The sequence below is a fragment of the Trichoplusia ni genome, chromosome 26 (assembly GCF_003590095.1).
Source record: "Trichoplusia ni isolate ovarian cell line Hi5 chromosome 26, tn1, whole genome shotgun sequence".
Lineage (NCBI taxonomy): Eukaryota > Metazoa > Arthropoda > Insecta > Lepidoptera > Noctuidae > Trichoplusia > Trichoplusia ni.
The window spans coordinates 4,261,705-4,284,159 of NC_039503.1; the positions used below are offsets into that span (position 1 = coordinate 4,261,705).

Below are 22,455 nucleotides of genomic sequence, written 5' to 3' on the forward strand. Positions count from 1 at the left end.
TAAAAATGATAAACATTTGTCTTAACTGGGAATCGAACCCACGTCCTCCGGTATGCCAATCGGGATCACTAACCACTAGACCAATAGGCTTGAGCTAAAAGGGATATGAAAAATAAAAATAAACTAATTTTCAACTTAAAAAAACCTTTATTTGGTTAAAAAATCATCACATAACTTAAATTAAAAATACAATGAAAGCCTAAGCGACTTGCACAAGAGTTTCGGCGTATAAGTCGCCATGTTCATTTTCGGCTTTGCAGCCATAGTAACCAGTGTCACCCTTCTTAGCGTTTTTAATTTTCAAGACGCCATCTTTGTAAATGGCGCGCTCGCTGACAGCTTTGGTGTTGTAAGTCCAAGTTACTTTGGGCTCTGGTAAACCTGTTATTTTGCACGGCAGGGATACATCTTCGCCTTCCTTAACGAGAATACGCTTTTCGTGTTGTTGAGACAGTTTTGGCGCGCCTGTTGGGAAAAGAAAAGTTTGTTAAATAAATTATTGTAGGTTACCGAAAGTTGTTTAGAAAATTTAAATGAAAAGGAACTTGTTGTCTTGCAGGTCTTTAGTGCGAGAGTATCAGTGTGCAAGGAGCGACTACCTATCCGACCTCCTCAACCATTTAGTAAGACTGCTTGCCAAACTCTCTCGCTTTTAACTACCTGTAACTACATTAACGTGCCTTCCAAAAAACACAGAAACTCGTTAAGTCAGAGATGGACCGACCAAGCCGACCAACCGAATCAAGCGTATCTTAGCCTGTGATCGACCAACTTGTACAGATATAGTTAAAGAGAAGAAGACAAAACTTCAGGTCCAAGATACTTACTGACGACAGTCAACTTCATGCTATGCGTCAGTTTCTTGCCGACTCCATTGTTCACCTCACACTTGTAGGTTCCCTGGTCCTCATACAGAGTCTCCTTGATGAGCAGCCTCTTTCCTCCAGTTCGGTTGTGGTCCGTGATCCTGTCTCCTGGCTTGGCTTCGATCAGCTTGTTCTCTTTGAACCAGTCGGGGTAGGCCAGGGGGCTGTGGAAAATTTTGTCATTTAGCAACCTAATCTATACTAATATATAAAGCTGAAGAGTTTGTTTGTTTGTTTGAACGCGCTAATCTCAGGAACCAAATTGAAAAAATATTTTTGTGTTGAATAGACCATTCATCGATGAAGGCTTTAGGCTATACACTATCACGCTGCGACTAATAGGAGCGAAGATACAATGGAACATGTGGAAAAAACAGGGCAGATATAAATCACAACTTATATTTTCTAACCACGCGAGTTTTTTATAAAATGATGTAACGGTTTACTCACGCGTATTTATCGGGGTAGCCCGACTAGTTTCGGGCCCAACCGGAGACCTTATCATGAGCAGACGCGGCGGGGTCGTATTAATTATTTATGTGCGCGACTTTGTCCGCAAGGTTAAGTGTGGATTTTCAAATCGGACTATTAGTTTTGACGACCTCCGTGGTCGAGTGGCGTACGCACCGGTTTCAAGGTGTCGCTAGCTCTGAGGTCCCGGGTTCGATCCCCGGTCGAGTCAATGTAAAAATTAACATTTCTACATTGTCTCGGGTCTGGGTGTTTGTGGTACCTTCGTTGTTTCTGAATTCCATACCACAAGTGCTTTAGCAACTTACTTTGGGTTCAGAACAATGTATGTGATGTTGTCCGCATTTATTATTTATAACGATATTATAACATTTATAACGAGTTTTAGAGCGCACGCTACTTTCCTCTGTTTTTGTAACAATATATTTCATTTCTGATCTGCTCCTATGGCGTAATGGTAAATATTCTATAGTTTTCTTCAATAAATAGGCTAATAATAGCACTGAAATATATTTTCGGACCAGCTGTTCCTGAGATTAGGCCGTTTAAACAAACAAACTCTTCAGGCTATGAATTAAGCAGATAAGAATCTACTTGTTTATTGAATGTGAACATTAAATACTCATTGGTCCCTACAAAAATATGTGAAACTGAACTCATCGCTATCTTGACAGCTTTCAAATTTGACAGCTGTCACACTAGTAAAATCCCGCATTAAAGACCTGTTATCATTATTAAGCAAATCGTAATAAATACATATTTATTATTGAGTGCAAAGAAAATGTGAAATATGTCACGATAAGAAAATAATAGTTTTTTATTCGAATATTTTTCAAAGTTATTTCATGCTTACATAATTGAAAGAAATAGAAAATTTCTATGTTTATCGCAAGACAATTTTACAGATATAATTTTTATGGTGAAATAAATGATTTGAACCATGTAATACGATTATAATGTCAAATAGAAAATGGAGATTTCACACGACCCTACCTAGCGGACTAGAGTAGGTAACTTTTTTATTTCATGTACCTACGAAATGAATGTATTAGTCCCGTTATTCAGATTATTAACCTTGATGACTGTTATAATGCTAGTTATTTTCATTTTGAATATTATTTTTTATTCAATATTTGATTATGAAGCTGAATAAATTGTGTTTTTATTTTAATGCAGTTTTCTTGTTATAAAATCAAAATGTGCTCTTGTGAATACGATCTCTTGTCTTGCTCTGCCCAGTGTCTCGGCAATACTTGTGTCTAACTGCTTATAACTTTAGATGTGTTTAACCGACTTTAAAAAAGAGAAAGATCTCAAATAGATTTATTTTTGTTTGTCGCCTTAGAAAATTGGACTGGATGAACCGATTTTCTTGATTCTTTTTTATTTTATTTATCTTTGGTCTGACAAATTCATCAAGTTTTGCCCAGATTTTTTTTATCTGAAGACAATTATAAGTTTTTGTCGTTAAAAATATTACGAAGATATATACGAGATCGTCGTGAAATCATCGTGCTGAAAGTTAAGTTAGATACTTAATAAGTATATTAAAGAATTAATTAACTCAAAAAAGTCTACTTTCGGATAAAAAACAAAAAAAAAAACTACTCACGTTCCACCGTAGATGCAGTAAATCATGGTCACATCTCCAACTTTCGAAGTGATATCATTTGTAACGTATTGCAAAGACAGCTCTCCATCGTTCGGCGTCTTAGGCTTCTCCAAAGAGACCAGTTTATGTTCAGCTAACAGGACATCATCCCTGGATGCAGGAGTTTGAGCATAACATACATATTTAAACTTATCACCGACATCTTCCTCCGTCACATTCGAGAAATACAGCGCACCGTCCGGGGAACGAGTGATTCTTTGGCTCAAGAAGTCTTCTATAATACTAGGTTCAGCTACCAGTTGCGTTTTCCAAAGTATTGTTGGTTTAGGATACGATTCGGGGATTTTGCATTCCAGTTTAAACGGTTTCCCTTCTATTGGTCTATGCTCTTGAAGTGTCACTTTTGGGATGTTGATGAAAGCTTTTTTCAGGGTAATTGTTCGTGTGCTTGCGATCCCAGCGGGGGTTTCGACAAGGCATTTGTATTGTCCTTCGTCGGATGGTTGTGGGTTGAAGAACATGATGCTGCCTTCGCCAGGGCGTTGAGCGATGTGACCTGCTTTCTCCCAGTCGAAGATCTGGCCGTTTTTGTACCAGGTGTATCTGGAAAGAGGTTTTATTTGTTAAGTTAGAATTAAAACGAAAAAATGTAAGTGAAGTCTCTCCGCCCGAAGGAAATGAAGCTTCGTAATGTGGAAATGAATTCGAATGCTACATTCAGTCTCACTCTGTCTCTTTCTATTCCACCCCATTTATCGTTGAATACTCCCTCCTAGCGTTAAAAGTTTTAAGCAACCTTCTTAGAGGTCAAATAAGAGGTTTCATTTAAAAACTAAGCTGTTAGGATACGTTTAGAGTCACATTATGTCAACTAACTGTGTAATAAATTTTATCGAAATCGGTGCAGCGGTTTAAGCGTTAAGATGTAACAAGCACACATACATTCGCCTAGATAAAAATAATCAAGAGAAGCAAGATACAAAGTCAAGTCGTTTGACTTTAAAAACAACCTTGAAAAGAATCTGGTTTTTAAAACAACTACGCCACAGTGACATACAGACAAACTGCATTAATTTAATATTATCTTAACATAGCGATATAAATAATTGAACAGTTGTAATTTTATTTCTTTTTTACTTGCGCTTTTTGCGATCGTATCGAAAGAGGCAGCGATACAAGATTATTTAATTTAACTTCCTTTTAAAACTACAGCTAGCTACGACACTCATATAATAAATGCGAAAGTATGTGTGCATGCTTGTTACATCTCCACGTTCAAACGGCTGGACAGATTTCGATGACATTTTGTATGGTAGTATATAGCTAACAATTTATTGTCGACTGCCAAGCGGGCGAATCCGCGATCAGAAGCAAGTATTATCTACTAGCTGTTCCCCGCGACTTCGTCCCCGTGGGTTGAAGATATAAGTTATGATTTAAAACTGCCCTGTTTTTTTCCCATTTTCCATTGTTTCTTCGTTCCTATTAGTCACAGCGTGATGGTTTATAGCCTAAAATCTTCCTCGATGAATAATCTATTCAACACAAAAAGATTTTTTCTATTTGGACCAGTAGTTCCTGAGATTAGCGCGTTCAAACAAACAATCAAACAAAAAAACTCTTCAGCTTTATATATTAGTATAGAGTATAGATTTGTAAGACAATAATAATTATTATTGTAGTATTTATTATTTTGCTTTAGCTCGTTACGAAATAAGACTACGGTGATTTTGTTTTACCCATAAATATTTTATTGAGGAAAATACTTGGCTTGTCAAGATACTGGCAGAAGTATTATGAGATGATCAAAGATATAACTTGTATAATAAAATATAATTAAACAATCAATGAATAATTACGATTTCACGATTACGATTACGACTATTTGTGGGAAACATAAACGCTTGTTTTACGCGGGGATCGAACTCGCGACACGGCGCACTCAGTGGGTTTGGTTGGGTGACCTCAACCACTCGGCTGTCCGTACAGTAAAATCGAAGTATTTTTTTATCGTAAGAGAGTAATAGAACAGTAGCGGTAGCCAAATGTTTTTCTATTTGAAATAATAAATAAAAATTGAAAAATGAAAATTTGGGCACTGATGCGCGTGCATCGTAAAATTTCACTCTCATCATATTTTTATAACGCGTTTTTTGAAAGAATAAGTTTAAGAGCATAACTTCAAAAACTTTCTGATTTTGTGGGACCTTTCAAATTATGTAACTTAAATTTTGGAATTTCTGACTATAAGGTGGCTGAGCCCCTGGTCTAGAAATGTCACTTAAAACGATACCTTTTGATTATTCAAATAAGAATCAAATTCCATTTCACTTCACTAAACTGAATTCAGTAAAACACTGGTACTTAGCATCCAGTTAGATTGAAAGCCGACCCCAACATAGCTGGGACAATGAAGATGATGAATTAGAACTTACTTAACATCCTTCCCGTGCCCTTCAAGGGCGCACTCCAGGAACGCTGTGGAGTAGTTGTCAGCCCTGAACAGAACCTCAGCCTTCTGGTCCTTCAGCACGGGCAATTCTTGGACCTTCTGCTTCTCTACGGGCAATGCCGTGCCTGAAAGAAAAAATATAATATAACACACAACTTTCGCACAACGCCATTTTGTATCAAAATACGCAAAGCTTGTATTATGAGTACTAGACAACTGATAAACATACTTATATATTTCTAAACACATACATATTATAGATAAATCACACCCAGACATTGAAAAAATGTAGTATTCATCACGCAAACATTTTTCCTCAGTGGTGTGACTTAAAGACACTTAATCTATAAATCCAAACTGGCTTTTGTGATAAAATCTTTGCTAGACAAGTTTCTAGTTAGACTGGTATTTTATGTCTATTTTGAAAATGTTTAATGTTGTTTTGAATTTAAATTTATTGAAATTCATATGACAGACATTAATATTATTTAAATAAATATAACTCCCTAAGTGATAGGTATTACTTATCTGGCATTAAAAAAAAACAAAATATTTTTTTCTGTCACTTTAAAGAAATTATTCGAAATCATTATTTTGAACATGATTGTCGGAATTTCTGTTTAAATCAAAGGCTTACATGCCTTTTCTAAAATTAAAAGATTAATAAAAACTTACATAGAACTATGCAGGCAGCCAAAACCACTGTTGATGTGATACGATACATTTTGAATCTGTGAATAATATTGTAAAATATACATATTTTCACACATTATCTTAACTATCTAATATAAATTTAACAAAACTAAAGTACAAAGATCTGTAATTATCATTAACTTTTAGCCTTCGAAAGAAATATTGATGTTTTATATGCAAAAACCAATTATGATAAAATAAAATAAAAATAACTCAGAGTAATTAAAAGCTTTTTGTTAAAACTACAAAATAAAATGTAAAGACGTAAATCGAAAAAATATAGCACTTATTATATTGCGCGGTAATTAAAAACAAAACAATTTCAATAAAGAACGCACCTTTCCGCAGTTGGCGGGAACTAGACTACGCATCATGGCGGACGATGGCACTTTATATATTGAATGCGAATGATTCAGATTATTCAGAATACAAAAAAAAAGCAGAAGGTTTATTAAATAAAGTAAACATATATACCTATTTTGATATTTGTTTGTGAGGGCCTGGGGCCGAATTATTTTACGTGTTACTCACGCGTAGATATTTATCGGGGGTGAACGACTAGTTTCGGACCCAAATCGGAGTCCTTAATCATGAGCTGACGCGTCGGCTGGCGAATTTATTAAAAATTTAGTATGACAATGATTCCCTGACTCCCTAATACGATGTGTTATAAATAAAATTGTATTCCATTTCATTCCCAATATCTTATACTTAATATAAAAAATAAATAACTTCAGTTTTTCTGTAAAATGTATTTAGCAGTTCCTTTCATTAAATACAGAAAGAACTTAATCGGATAAACACAAACGTTATGTAAAGACGAAATCCGTGGGAAACCTTACAAATATTGATATTCAGTTAATTAATCGTCATGCTAAAACGATGACGATGTGTTCAGACTACTTCAGACTAAACAAATAGGTATAAAACCGTACTGCTTCCGTATCAATTGGTATAGAATTTTCCCATAATTGTACGACTTTGACAAGTTTAACTGATAAATTACTGATACTATTCGCTGCATACAGAAAAGCATCATTTTTGAAAAAAAATACCGCGAGAAACTCCTAGTCTCAAATGACATACATGGAATTCAAAAAGATTATAAAGGAATGAAAAAAAAATCACTCAGGGGATGAAAAATAGATGCCCGATTGTACAAAAAAATTCATGAGAATCAGTTAAGCCGTTTCTGTTTAACTAAAAACACCGCGACACAAGAATTGAATATTATAAACATGAAACAAATTAGCTAATTCATTCATCGTTTTTTATTGCTCCTAGATATCCAACCTCTTTACTCAGAACTATTTTCCTCAATACGTTTTTCCGTCTAGTCTTAAACCTTCTTACCTATCTGTATTGTGCCTGTTGCTTTAATAAACCGCATAAGTACTTACCTACATAAACACGGGACTTTACTGGAGAGGCAATTATTATACGAGCACTGGTTTCCTTATGAAATAGCTTTCTTTAAAAGGTAAAAATATGGTGAAAATGTCTGTCTGTTTATGTTGTCTGTATCTGGGTAGATCGATGTTGGGTGAGGTAAAGCCTTTGGACCCCCGACGCAAAAATGGGGTGTTAAAAGTTTGACGTCTCTGATTGTCTGTCATGGCCGCCGAATATGTACGTGTGCGAGTGTAAACGGTGTGAGGGGTAAAAGTGGAATAACTGAGTGTCTGGAAATATACTCGTGCAATATATACAGTGGGGATTCAATGAAATCAAGTCTTCGAATAAAAAAGAAAGAAGACTCATAAATCAAGTGAGAAAAGTCATTTAAGTACCACTTTTTAAAAGGTCAAATAACAATACAGCATCTAGTTTCGCCCACCCTTCACCGTTTCCTAAGTGCTTTTGCTGCGAGAGAAGAAACGGCGCAACCCCAGCAGTACGCTGTCTTTCCGTTTACAATACGGATAACAAGTGGTTTTGGGTGAAAGAGGCACAAACATCCATACATACAAACTTTCGCGTTTACAAGTAGGTTGCAAGTTACAAGAACTTGTTCCAAGATTGCCTATCTAAGCGGGAACTGATACCAACATGAATCAATCATGAATGACTTGACATTGCATGTTAAAAATATTAAATTTTTTGGACGAAATTGTTTTTTATTTTTTTTTATAATGTGGCATTAAAAATACATAGATACGAAAAAAAAAATCGGCAAAACAACGTTTGCTGGGTCAGCTAGTAAATAACTAATACTGCCCCAAGAACAGAGTCGCTGGCAGAGCTGGTATATAATAAACATGTTTGAAGACAAGAAGCTGGTGCATAACCTAACATAACTTGTAATGAGCTAAACAAGACATGTTTTTACAACGGTACACACAAACTACTGGTTTTAAAATTATTTGTTGACGGCGTGCTTAGCGCTTACTTGCAATGGAAGGATATTTTTAGATATTCCCTCCGATACAACTGTCGATTAGCTTTTGCCCACTGCTTCGCTCGCATAAAGGCGTACTATGATTAATGAGGCACCTATTTTTATAGTTTATGCGGCTTCACTTAAATTAATTAACACTACTAGTATCTAGTGTTATAAAGGCAAGAGTTTGTAAGTTTGTTCCTCTTTCACGCAAAACCCACTGAATGGATTTAGACGAAACTCGGTTAACATATAGTTTACTAGCTTTTCGCCCGCGTCGAGGTCGGTCGCGAGGTATGTCGCGTTTCCAAGAGAACTCATCAAAATTCCGGGATAAAAAACTATCCTGTTCTTTCTCAAGGTCAACTCTATCTTTGTACCAAATTTAATTGAAATCCGTTCAGTGGTTTAGACGTGAAAGCGTAACAGACAGACAGAGTTACTTTCGCATTTAAAATATTAGTATTACCACATATATATGATAGTTTTTATCAAGATTTAATATTCCCGTGCGGTCATTTTTAGAGGGCGGGCCAGCAGACTACAGCTTGTATTTTCATGTTTGCCTTTACTTCTTCAGATAAAGGTAAAAACATTACCAATGATGATTCGTCTTTACGGAGCTAATAACAGGAGCAAAGTACACTTTACGAATATTTTCCTTAAATTTTACAATGCGTTCTTGCAATAAACTTCCTGTATGGCACTTGTAACGGATGTTTCTTGACAAGTCAAAAGGAATTAAGTACTTAGACACCATCTTATGACTCTGCACGCTGTAGGGAACAATCCCGCTGGGTTTTACGAAAGTTAAAAGAATACTTAGGTACATTTATTTGCCAAGATAACAGGTTTACAATAAAATTAAGAATCCCTGAAGAATCCCTTTTTTTAGGGAATCATGCATTTGGCGACATAAAAAATACTTAAACACAATGATTTTATGAGCAACTTGAGAATGTTCATACAATTTTAATATTTTGTCTTGTTAAACGTCGAAATTTTAACAAATCCTCCGTCCCTATTCACCCCAAAAATGCCTTTATTCACCCCGTTTTACCGTATGTTTTATTCACCCAGACCTTTTACCTCTTAAATTGCACCATATTATAAAACATCTTAATAAATTGTCTTAAGGAAGTTTCTTGCAACGAAACAAAAGGAAAATGTAGGAATAAAGTTACCTCGTAGACGCTATGTGATTCCCTGGCTATATTAGATCATCATTTGTAATGCAGGTAGGTACCTAAAAGTCAAACCTCATTGGATTACTAATAAATAGTAATATAAATAATAAATGCGGACAACATCACATACATTGTTCTGAACCCAAAGTAAGTTGCTATAGCACTTGTATTATGGAATTCAGATACAACGAAGGTACCACAAACACCCAGACCCGAGACAATGTAGTAATGTGAATTTTTACATTGGCCCGACCGGGGATCGAACCCGGGACCTCAGAGATAGCGACACCTTGAAACTATAAATTAAGGCTTAGTGAAAAAATATTAAAAGCAGAATACAATAGTGGTCGGTACACTCGCGAAAACATGTGCGTGTGAACTGAGGGACCACACTGGGAATTCGCGAAATAAGAATCAAAGAATTTAGTAGTAGATTTAAAACACAGTCACAACCTCGTATCGACGTGACGTCTCCGGCACGACTCGTAGTTTTTATACATTTTTAGGCACCTGTAAACGAAAAGTGGGAACTTGAGTATTGCAGTCTTCTGAAACTCCGAGAATCTTAATACATCAATCTGCCTCCCTCAAATGTTATGCGATAAACAGGTCCCTATAAAAAAATCCTATGTAGTAATCGATATTGACAATCGAATTTTGATATCTCGTTTTCGCACCACCATATTATATCATCGAAGTTATAAACTCCTGATTAATGCGTTCTAAATTGAAATCATTCGGGAGGTAGGATGCCACTGACAGACATACACGTCAAACTTATAACACCCCTCTTTTTGCATCGGATGTCATATTGTTAGTAACTGTCGTGAGAATGATTCATTATTAAATGATGTAACGGTTTACTCACGCGTATTTATCGGGGTAGCCCGAGGTAGTCGAGTTCGACTCGCGATCCCGCCGCGTCTGCTCATGATTAAGGACTCCGGTTGGGTCCGAAACTAGTCGGGCTACCTCGATAAATACGCGTGAGTAAACCGTTACATCATTTAATAATGGATGTCATATTGTAAGGTACTACTTTAACAATAGGGTCAAAATAAAACTCCATTTACAAGAAACTATTGTAATGTAAACAAAAAAATACAATAAAGACAAATTATATGAAATTGTAAACGTATAAGAATGCCACAAAACATATAGAAATTGTCTCAATTGTGTTTTAAAACTGATCGAATTTTGAAGACATAAAAAAATATGAAGCCAAAATAATGTCAATATCCTGCGTTGAAATTAATTTCATTTTTATAACCTTAAATTTTTACTAACAAATGTCAAACATCAATTGGCTATGAACAAATAAACATAAAAATGTATACCTATTCAGAATTATGTAAATGCCAAATTATCAAATTCAAAATGCATGTAATTTAGAATGAAAGCTTGAAACTAAAAATTTCACGACCAAAATTGATTTAAGAAATATAAATTAAACTGATGTCATAAAGTACTCGCTCAAATAATTAAGAGAATTTAAGAAATCTGTCAAAAAATGACACATTGATAAAGCGCGCCTTTTCCGAAAGCTAACGGAGTTTCTGAAAACCTAAAATACATTTACAGAATGCAATAATTACAACTGCAAAGGCGTCAAAACAAGAATAAAACAGCGTTGGCGAAAAACGACGCGAATCAAGCATTCAGCCATTTTTTGCAGACATCTTTGTTTCATCTTTTAAAATTGAACATGGTATTTTACGATACAGCCGAACGCACCATAAACAATATTTTCGATTTTTTATTATTATATTATTTAAGGTGTAAGTTTATTTCTTGGTTTTCTCGTCAGGTATGTCATTTGTGAGCGTTATTTATTAGCTCTCATTTTGGGATTTTGTTTTTTTGCGTTCGAATCTTCGACAGACAACAAATAGTATTTTAGTTCTTGTTCCATCTCTTTAACATCTTTAGGGTTTTGGACTTTGCTTTTCCAGTCTGGACCGACGGGTATTCTGACTTTGGGTTTCCAGAATTTGTCCTTTTTTGTTGGGTCTGTGTTCCCGTAGTATCTGACCATGACGTATGAGACCGCGGCCATTGGCGGGGCTAGAAGACGTTCTAAATTCAAATGCGCAATCGTGGCGCGTAAATCCACTTTGGTACAGAAGGAGTTAATGATGCTTCGTAAACTCTGACAGGCTTGATAAACCGATCTCTCATCATTAACGTTCTTATCTTGGTTCAATGGTGACAATAGGTTTTTGTCTTTGTTATTCTCATAGATTTTATTGCTAGGGTCGCCATCTTTTCTATTGTTAGAATATGGTTTACTCACGTCAAATTTCGGTTTTGTCCATTCGGTTTTCGAAAAGTTACGATTCGGTAACGGCAGACATTCTTCGACTGAAAACAAATGATGTTTATTTAAATATTTATAGTGATTCCTGGAATTATAATGAACATCTTTTAGGCTTTGTTTAAACCAAAAATATAGTGAGTCTGTGACCGTTTATATACTCAACCTATTCGGTACTTCGACAATTACTGCGTACAGCGTTATAACGTTTAATACATGCCAAGTGAAAACGTATGAAAATTCAATAAACTATACTTGGTTTAAACAACGCCTCACAAATATGAGAAATAATGTTGAGAAATATTTTTTTAATAGATACAGGAAACACGAACCCTCCTGATGCAGCCAACTCGATACCTGATTAAGACAAAAGAGGTTTTAGTTATTAAGTAAGTAAATACTTATTTAAAGGTTCTCATAAAAAAAACTTCAGATATTGGACTGTTAGACATGCTATGCTGTTTTCGTTGATACAAATTATTGATGTTTTAAATTGATTTACAGTTTAAGTAAAGGTCGTTAATGTCGTAAATGAGTCCTCTATGCATGGCAATGACCAATTTTCTGCAAGAACTCCGAGAGTTTCTTGTCTTTATTAAATACTAGCCCCATCAGATTTAGGTTATGTTCAGTTTCCTACGGGTTTATCTCATGCACTTGCTGTCTTTTCAATGCTGAATCATAAATTCTTGTGTCTCCTAAATACACTGGAGGGAAGTAGAAAACATTGTCTTCTACTTCTATTTAATTTCACACCGATCTTAAAAGCTGGATGGTTTTCATTGATAGTCATTGTTGATCCTGGTTTAAAGGAGTTGCAAAAAAATTGCTGGAAGATGTACAGCACGTCGTGGTTGGTTCAAAAACCAGGCAACCAAAAAGGCAGGATGATTTGGAAGCATACCGCGAGGGTAATTCAGGGTACTGCAGGATTGGACAATGTGGAAGGATTAAGGGAGGCCCTTGCCTGGAATTGGGACATTACAGGCTTAAAAAACCTACATTAAACAAATTTGTTTGTCGGGACGAGCAGAGGTTTTTTGATACACAATACTCAATTATTTATTGCGTTCCATAATGTACATCAAGGTCTTAAAATCTAATAATACAGAACCATTATGGACCCTGTCGGGCACAGCAATATCTTAGGAGAGAGGAAGCAGTAACAAATAGCCTTATATAGATACATGGTACAGACAGATTGTGTTTTGAAGAATTTTTCATTGCCATGGACAGACGCTGTTTTGTAATATGGCCGAGGTTTTTTTATGGTTGCAAGTTGTGTACTAGTCTTGGCTTAACTACGGTCTTGGTCATGCAGAGTATAATATTAAAAACATTCGTATTCTTAATGTAGAACCTGGTGTCAGAGTTTGTCGCGCCCGTAGACCACTGACGTGGCTCAACACACCAAAGAATATTCAAGCTGTGCCGGTTTCCTCACAAAGTTTTCGTCCACAGTTTAAGCACATTGTAATTACTTTGTTACACCTACAGACATGACTTCATAAAGACATTGGTGACATTGAACAGTGAATTAATTATTCACCTTACGCCTATGTGAATGTAGCGAAATGGCCAAGCCACATATTCTGACTAAGGTGTAGAGTTTGTGAAGTTAGGCCTTGTAGAGTTACGGCGTGTAGTGTTAGAAGCTTGGCTCTACATGAGATCTGATAACTTTTTGACAGTGCGAGTCACATGAGCTCGTCTTGGCAACATTTTACACGAAAATGTTTTTGGTGGGATGCAACATTTACAGGAAACAGGTAAAAAGAAGCTCTCAGTAACAGATTTAACATGTCTATATCGAATACATAAATATAACACTTATGCGGGTTTTTATAAGTTGCAAATTCTGTGCATTTCGAAGCAATTTTCCTTAAACATTCAAGCTAATTGTTATGTTGTAGGTAGTTTTGTAATTAAATCAAGCAATAGATTGAACATTGATTTGATAAATAATAAAACGGTAAACAGATATAGGGACTACCTTAGGGCAATGGACCATTATTACACAATGGTCATACAACGCCATCTAGTGATAAATTAAGAAATCGTGTATTATGAGTAAAAATATCTCAAACATTCTTTTATATTGCTCACTGCTATAGCTACTAACGTCGTTCTAGATATAGTTAAGCCACAAGCCTATCCTAAACTTTAAAAGCAGATTTCCTTGGTCAATTTTAGGTTGTTCAGAAAATGGCAAAAATACACGTCTATAGATTCTTACTGTTTCATATCTAGTCATCATCCCTATTTGACAGCGACAGGGTTTCGTAGCTTATGAGTCAGCTTCTGTTCTATAAATTAATGTCAGTTATACATAAACTTCTAGAACTGGTTCTAAACCAAACTCCACCTTTGCGTAATAATTTCGCCTTCCTACCAATTGTCTACTTTTGCGCATTTGTCGGCATCGTCCGACAAGCCTTGGAAGTACTATACCATAGTTTATGCCTTGGATAAAACCAGAGTCTTTAAACATGATCTGATGAGGGTTCACGAGGTCTTCCATCAAGTCCACAACTAGTCGATACTGATACTTTTATAAAAAATGCCCTACTTAGTTCGTGAAACCATTTTTTTCCAGTGCGTAAAATGTGCTAAATTCTCTGCCTGTTTTACTAAACTAAACCTAGGAAATTTAGCAAATACCTTTAAATATTCTCTCTTGAAGCAGATAACAATACACTTGCATAGATAACAACAGGAAAATTAGTGACTTATTCAGATTTCCACAAATGATCTACTTTTGAAGTTTTCAGGGAAGTACCGCTTAGTCATACACAGCTACAATGTAAAGTTCTCAGGGCCTACCGGCACATATGAAAGTAATATCTGAACTTCCATACTAATAATTATAAAATTGGAAAGTATATCTCCCTGTCTGTCTCGCTTTCATTCCAAAACTACTGAACCGATTCTAACGAAATTTGGTACACATATTGTCTAGAGCCTGAGGAAGGACAAAGGCTACGCTTTAGCTAAAAGAAAAGGCTGGGGGTGGGGGGTTATGGAGGTCAAATTTTTGAATGGATATTCGTACCGCAAAAGCAACTCTGTGGAGACGGGTAACACACATGTTTTGTTTACGGGATAAAAGCAAAAATACGTATCCTCAATACTTTGAAATCTGTCTGACGGAATAAACGGTTTCTTTGTCAAAGTTAAATGCTCTATTATATGCGTTTTTCAATTATTTAGTATATTAATCATACAAGACCAACCAGAGCATTTTAGGATTCTACTTAATTTAAAAAGATTCTGATGGAAATAGTGAAAAAAAAAACGAACGCCTGAAAAAATAATTATAGCAGATATTATCTCGTACGATTCTAACTTAGGGGTATCGTGTTGCCCGGTAACTGGGTCGAGGAGGTCAGATAGGCAGACGCTCCTGTAAAGTACTGGTACTTAGCTGAATCCGGTTAGACTGGAAGCCGACCCCAACATAGTTGGGAAAAGGCTAGGCCAATGATTATCTTTTACGATTAATAGAGTTTTAACTGGCGCTCAGGGACACCAAGAATGTTTTGTGGAGTGATTATTTTGGCAATAATTAATAACGAATTGTGTATAGACTCCTAGTACGTAAGTAACTAAAAGTTCTAGTCTAAAAAACAACCGAGAAAGTCCTCATAAATAGATACATCACTACCCAACAAATCAATCCTTGCAATCACAATTTTATAGTACTTTGCATGACCAAATACTGTCAAGCCAAGATAAGGTTGTAAAATAAGCAAAGAAAACATCAATTGTATGTCCGGAAATTTATTTTCGCTGTTTACCAAGAAAAATCTAAATATAACTGAAATTTATTTACTAATACTCGCTAAAATTGTACACTTTATGGTCACCAATCGAAACAGCAAAGCAGTCTAACAGGGAAAAGTGTTTCCTGGGGAAAATGCAGGGCTTCTGCTCACAGGGGGGGTCGTGTTCTGAGCGGGTCGGGGGGTAGCTCTTGCAGCCTGGATCACATCGCGAAGGTTTTTTACTATCGTTCGTTGGTTTCTTTTTGGACGGCCAGGAAGGGATAGGAGTCCAAGGATCGTAGTCTTTGGCCAACACAAGCTTAGATCCCCGCCAGATCCCACCTAATAGTTTACCTAAATTATGTAGACGTTCAATGACATCGTCAGTCAATTCTGCAACTGTCATCTTACCATTGGGAGCCAGGTCGAATGTTCCAACACCGTTCATTTCGCAAACCATCTCTGGGCAGGCGATTGTCGCGTGACTGCCTAGTGGCAGTCCTGTATCCACGTCCAAGTCACAAGTGGAGAATTTTGCGCTTTTAGGCTTCTTCCTTGGGGGGCAGGAGCGCGGTCGCGGCTTCAGCATCGGCAGAGCGAAGGGAGGCATCACAACTGGGTGGTTCGGAGGCGCGCGAGGTGCAGTAGGAGGGCAACGAGGAGCCTTCGGGCATTTCGACATGGTGGCTTCGACGGCGCCTTTATTTTTCTCTTGTTGTTCAAGCAATTTGTTCCTTAGCCTCACTCTCCTCAGGAGTTCGGACAGAGATACGTCTTCGTTTAATTTCGGTAGAGAGGGACACTCAGAGATCTGCACGGGGCTGGCGCCTGCATGGGTTTTGGTAGAGTGTCTGGGTGCCAGATCAGGTTCCGTGAAACTTTCCGGCAGCGTAGCAGCGGAAGCGTTGAAAGTTTGCGTATCACTCAGCTCAGGGCTTAAGCAAGCATCGGCATGCATCACGTTGGGCACATTCCCCATATTGGGTTGACCTTCAGTATTAGGTAGCGGTTCAAAATCTGGTAGCCGCTCCACATTCATATTGGGTGAAAACTTCCGCATGTTGTAGCGTGAGTCTTTCTGTAAGTCGGCTTTCGTGAAATCCTGATCATAAATGGCTTTGAGTCTGTTGGCTTCGCTCGGCTCTATAGTCGAAGATCTCAGTGCGATGGGACAGGTTTCGTTACATGTAAGTACGTGTTTGGGATCTAATTGCTCGTTGTCCCATATTTCTTGTGCTATAGACTTCTTAACAGCGTGAGTGGAAGCTTCTACCGCTTCACTAGCCGGTTGGGCTTGTGCCGCGACACTTTTTGTGTAATTTGCTCGAGCATATTTCTCGGTTGGCGGGCGATCATCACCCTCTGCATCCCAAACCTCGTCGGATTCGTTTGCGTATGTTTTGTACTTAAAGTTTGGCCCTTGAGCCACTGTTAGTGGAGGTTTATTTTCGTAACTGAGGTCTTCGACTATTTCTGCGGTTGGTTGGCTAAATTGTGCGTGTGTGAGCGGTGCAGGTGGGTCTATAGCCCGCCGCCAGTCCTTGGCAGTGCGGGATCTTTTCCGGTCAAGTACCTCATTTCTACTGGAGTGCGCCCTATGTGAGGCCTGAAAAATTTGCGGCGATAACGGCATCGGCTTTAATGGTCTTGCACGTTGTGGTGGTTTTGGGTGGGTTTTCGACATATGTTTATAGATCCTATACGTGGGTGGTGGTAGAGCAATGGACTTCACTTTATGTGCAAGTTTTTCTGGTATCGTCGTGCTTGGTTTGATGTTAAGAGCCTTTTCTACTTCATTAATGTTAGACGGCTCTTTCATTCTCTCGGAAATTCTGAGAGTTTCTTTTATATTGAACGAGTTATCTGAGGTATTCAGACTTTTGGACAGGTAACAAGGGACTTGGCGACTGGCGTAAGCATCGCCAGCAGGGAGGCGCGTCGCTCCTGCAGACATTTTCCCCAGAAGTGGTGTTACTGGTTGATCAGTGCCTGTTATGCCTTCACTTTGTGCCGTATTCACGATCATGTTTGTGAATTCAGATTGTGGCGCTTTCGGATTCTGTAGATATGGGTTATTGGTATAATCGTACTTGTTGTCAGTTTGGCTCCCTGGTTGGTAGCCTTGTCGCGATTGGTCGTTTTGCCACATGTCACTCGGCTTCTTCAAGTTTGTGTAAATATAATTTGGCTGAGCGTTTTGTTCTCTACTGCCGTGAGCATACTGGTGTCGCCAGAAGCCGCTTGGGTCGCACATGTCCATGTACTTGCTATACGTGTCCATGCCGCTTTCGGCTTTTTCATAGTTTTCATATAATCGTTTTTGTGACTCGCTTAGTAGAAGTTGCGGTTCAGTGGTCCTACTTTCTTCAGCGGATAGGTTTCTCTCGAATCTGCTTGGGTTGCACATTTCCATGTATTTGTTGTAAGTATTTTTTTCTTCATTCTCGTGTAATCCCTTTTGTGCCTCGTTTAGTAGAAGCCCTCCGGTCATGCTGGCTTCAGCAGCGGTTTCATTCCGTTCGACACCAGTTGCTTTGGACATATTCATGTATTTGCTATATGCCTCTCTGTTTTCTTTGTACTCGAATAATCGTTTTTGTGCTTCATCTACTATCATTTGCCTTCCAGTCATCCTGCTATAATTAATGTCTTGCTTTGGTCCAAGATCCTTTGCCTTATACATATCCATATTGCTGTCATTATTTTCTCTACTGGCTAAGTTGTTTTCGTACATTGCTTTTTGCGCATGACTAAGTATAAGTCGCCTTTCGCTCATTGCGGTTTCATCAAAGGTTAGATTACGCCTCAAACATCGGTTTGTATTCTCGCTGAACCACGCGAAATGGTTCGGACTCATGGCTGGAGTCTTTTGTGCTGACTTTTCTTCCAAAACCTCTGCTGCGACTTTTGCTTTTGCCACTACCGTTTGTCTGACGGATTCTGACTTAGTAGTATTGTAATACGGTAGGATGTGCGCGTACCCTCGCTTGGGATCTTTCCACTCTTCAGGATCGAACTCGCCGGTGTCACGAGCGATTGTTTTCTTATCATAAGGATCTATTAGGACTTGGTTCGGGTGCATCGTGTCGACTACTTCTTCAGCCTCTTCCTCAAGCCTTTCGCACTTAACTTGTTCGTTCTTGATAAGCTCAACTAATTGCATTAGCGCTTCCTCGTCGAAGTCAGGCAACACTGACTCTTTGTTTATCAGTAGTATAGGGTAGTTCAATGTCATATTATTATCCTCTTCTTCGTTTTCAAACAGATCTACTGCCCCTCTCTCGCACTCATGGCTCTCCAAGTCTATGTCTTTTTTCTCAACTGGCCTCCTTGGTTTCTTAATAACATCCATTTGTACTAGATCGTTTTCACAAACTGGTAAGCGTATACCAGAATCCCGATGACCGGTTATAGGTATGCCGAGTTTTTCCATTTCTTTCAAGAGTATTTCGTCAATCTGGCTCGTTGGAGTGTCCAGACAACGTTTGGCTACCTCGTCATAACTGGCGGACGTATCTATGCCAGGAGAAGCTTCTGGGTTGTTGAGATTCTTATCACAGTAGTTGTCGATGCTATCATTTGTCTGGCCTAAGACCTTCGGAGTAATACTGAATCCTTCTACTTTCGGAGTATGGGCTTCCACTAAAGGAGTCTCTTCTATATTTTCAATCCTTTGAGTCAATTGTTCTTCTGCTTCTTTAGCTGTCGTTGCTCTGACACAATATTCCTTCAAGTGCATGCCTTCGAAGTTGTAAGGGATCGCAGCTTCTTCTTCCTCTTTCTGCGCGTTGGTTAGCAATGTATGGGCTTGTCCAATATTTTCGATAACTCCTTGGGTTCGTTTTCCCTTGCGTCCAGGGTTGTTATCAAATCCTAGAGTCATACTGTTAGGATTCTCATTGGGGCCGTGCACTTGTGAGTTGTATTCGCTGCCACTTATATCTGGTTTATTTAGATAGATAGACTTAATATTGTGTTCCTTCATCCGCTCTGAGTTATTACTGGGCGAATTTTCGGCACTGTAGGGTTCAAACGGATCTTTGCTAAATGAAGCATTCTTGAATACACTTAAGTATTCGCTTAAGGGTTTATTTTCTTTTGCTATTCCGGGATGTGCGTTTCTAACTCTTTCTGAGAGTTCGCTATTGCCTTCTTCGGCGGGTAGCGCACGCAGAGACTGTTGCAAGAAGCCCAGCTGCTCATCAACAGGCTTTTGAAGATTGGCCGGTTCGTGTTGTGCCTGTGTGGTATCTGTATCTGTCGACGTTATTAAGGTATTGTCTTTAATTATGACTGCGTCGGGTTCCGTAGTACATTCCTCCACGTTGGGGTCAACGGATTTGTATAGGCCAAATTGTACTCTTTGGTCGGGAACCATCTGTTCCCTCAGAGATTCAGCGGTGAACTGCAACTTGGCTAGCTCAGCTTTGGTGATGGCCTGTCTGGTGTCCTTCATGTGGTTGACGCTGAAGTATTGCTCGCTGAGGATGGGCTCGACCACCTCGGTGCCGAATGCCTTGTCTATAATCCGTTGGCACTCCTCGCTATGGGCATCCCGCGCCTGTTGCGGCGCCAGGACGATAGGCGTGACGCCCTCGTCTTTTGCATCTTCCGTCGATCCATCTTCGTTTTCATTTTTTTCTGGTAACTTCGCTTCTTTCTCTGGTACAATCAAGTATTCTGGATTCTCTTTGTGTCTTACTGACTTTGGTTCGTGCTCGTCGTCGTCCGTCGACTTTGTACTTTTCGGAGCTTTCTTAAGCACAGCATACGAAACTGAAAAAATAGCGAAAAAAGCCATGAGTTTTTTTGTTTTCATGTATAAAAAGTACAAATTGGGACTAAATTTGCGATTAATCCTCCTCGCGGGCTTTTTACGCCATTTTTTCGTGTTTTAAAATGTTTGGTAGCAGGAAATAAAACGATAATTAGTCAATAAACGGATCATAATATTAAAATAAAGGTATTAGTGTTCCGTACTGTATTTTCACTTCACACATAGGTTACTGTGCTTCGTTTCAGACAGACAGCCACAAGTATGTTTGATATGACATTTTGCAGCGACTCTGTACCAACACTTTATGCTAAGTCTAAAATTATGAAGAATTGCCGCTTCTGTATTGCTTCCGTTTTGCAACTTAGGTAAATAATCGCTGCAAAATGCCACTTAAATAAACTATATCCGTTACAAAATATTTGTTTTATATCTGAAAGTAGAAATAAAACTACAATTCTTATAATTTCTATTTATTCTTAATCTACAACATTTTCATCTTGGTTTAGAAGATTCAATACAATAAGTAAAACTAATTATTACACAGATATTTCATTCGTAACGATGACTTAAAATTGTGCTTAGTTCTTTTCGTACGCGGGGATCGAACCCGCGACACGTCGCGCACAGTGGTCTTCCGATATAAGGGCTCATAGTGCCTACAGGAACAGGCAACTAGATACAAAAACACACCAGTGACAGTCTGTCATAACTGCACGCAAGTATAATCAATTCAAGTCAACTTTGCGCGTGGCTCTATGTGTGGGTAGCCCGTTTTACATATACAGTGTCGTTGTGTACTAATACGGCTTTCATTTGTGTGCTCTGTCACGTAAACTATCGCACACACAACGCCGCGCGCATAGATGGTTTGAACTATCTGTTAGAGTCGTTGATTCATGTGAATGAAGTAAGGAACACTAGAAAATTTTGAGCGACACTTGCTTCTATAAATGAGAAATTTCAAATAAGAATCATTGTTGTTGCAAATAAATAAATCCTAGTAACGTAAAAATGACATTAAATACTCCTTTGTGAAACATCGCAAATTTTCTAAAATTATGCAGTGTTTGTGGCGGCATGCGCCGACAATTTTTTTTTTAAATTAAGCATTTGGATGACCTGTGCGGTTAATTTCGGTCATCTTTTTAGACATCTACCGTATGTTTAACCCGTCCTTTTTTGTGTACTTCATACTATTTACAGGTAAATAAGCGATCGTAGTTTTCCTCGCCCATCGACGCTATAATTTTTGAAAAAAATGTCGATGTTTCACATTTGCCTTTGCCTGCGACGCTGCACACATTTTATATTTTCCTATGCCGACTTTCATGCACAACTGTAACTTTTTCTGTAGCTGTAGGCTCAGGAATCTATCTTAATCATAAAGTTATTGTATAACAAAAAGGTTCACTTACAGATTTCGAGTTTGCCTGGTGAATATGGCTGATAACCACGGAGTAAACGCGGAACGCAGGCTATTGTACACACCTTCTTCAATCTTGATATTGTCGTTCTTAACATGTTGAAACTACATAAATTTTGAAATGATAATCAGCGAAAATAATTTATTTACATTTTTCTGAATCTTATACAAGGCTACCACTTTAATTTGACAATTGCGTCTTTTGTTCCTTTTTGGGTTTTTACTTTTTGTTTCTTGATGATGTTTTCGTCTTCTTTGCGTACACTGCCAGTAACATTGGGTAAATGAGTTTCTTTTTCAGAATAATGCAGTAGACAGGACTTTGGAGTCGGGACTCCTTGAAAGATTTCTTGCTTAAACGGTAACTCTGCTTAAATAAAGTGCTAAATTCAAATACAATTTGAGATCCCACTTACTTAGTTTTCAATGTTTTTAAAATAGAAGAATACGCACCCAGGCCCATACATTCCTGATAAAAAAACCTTTCATAAGTGAGAAAATTTGAAGAAATCTTTC

At 37.9% G+C, this 22,455-nt stretch overlaps 2 protein-coding genes across 3 annotated transcripts; both read right to left on the reverse strand.

The window, feature by feature from the left end:
* Positions 1-127: 127 nt before the first annotated feature.
* On the reverse strand, positions 128-6,459 carry LOC113505643 (hemolin-like). The gene is made up of 6 exons (XM_026888446.1): positions 6,433-6,459; positions 6,077-6,132; positions 5,385-5,526; positions 2,950-3,552; positions 828-1,030; positions 128-465 (listed from the first exon to the last, which is right to left on the reverse strand). Exons 2-6 carry the CDS (start codon positions 6,123-6,125, stop codon positions 200-202), a joined length of 1,263 nt encoding a protein of 420 aa, XP_026744247.1. The 5' UTR covers positions 6,126-6,132; positions 6,433-6,459; the 3' UTR covers positions 128-199.
* A 4,270-nt stretch (positions 6,460-10,729) lies between these two features.
* On the reverse strand, positions 10,730-22,376 carry LOC113505619. 2 transcript variants are annotated; one of them, XM_026888410.1, is made up of 4 exons: positions 21,932-22,376; positions 16,151-20,515; positions 12,308-12,332; positions 11,915-12,022 (listed from the first exon to the last, which is right to left on the reverse strand). In XM_026888410.1, the coding sequence occupies exons 1-4, from the start codon at positions 22,035-22,037 to the stop codon at positions 11,992-11,994; spliced, it is 4,527 nt and encodes a 1,508-aa protein (XP_026744211.1). In that variant the 5' UTR covers positions 22,038-22,376; the 3' UTR covers positions 11,915-11,991. The 2 variants fall into 2 exon arrangements, with proteins under 2 accessions (XP_026744210.1, XP_026744211.1); XM_026888409.1 differs by lacking the exon at positions 12,308-12,332 and having other exon boundaries at positions 10,730-12,022.
* Positions 22,377-22,455: the final 79 nt, after the last annotated feature.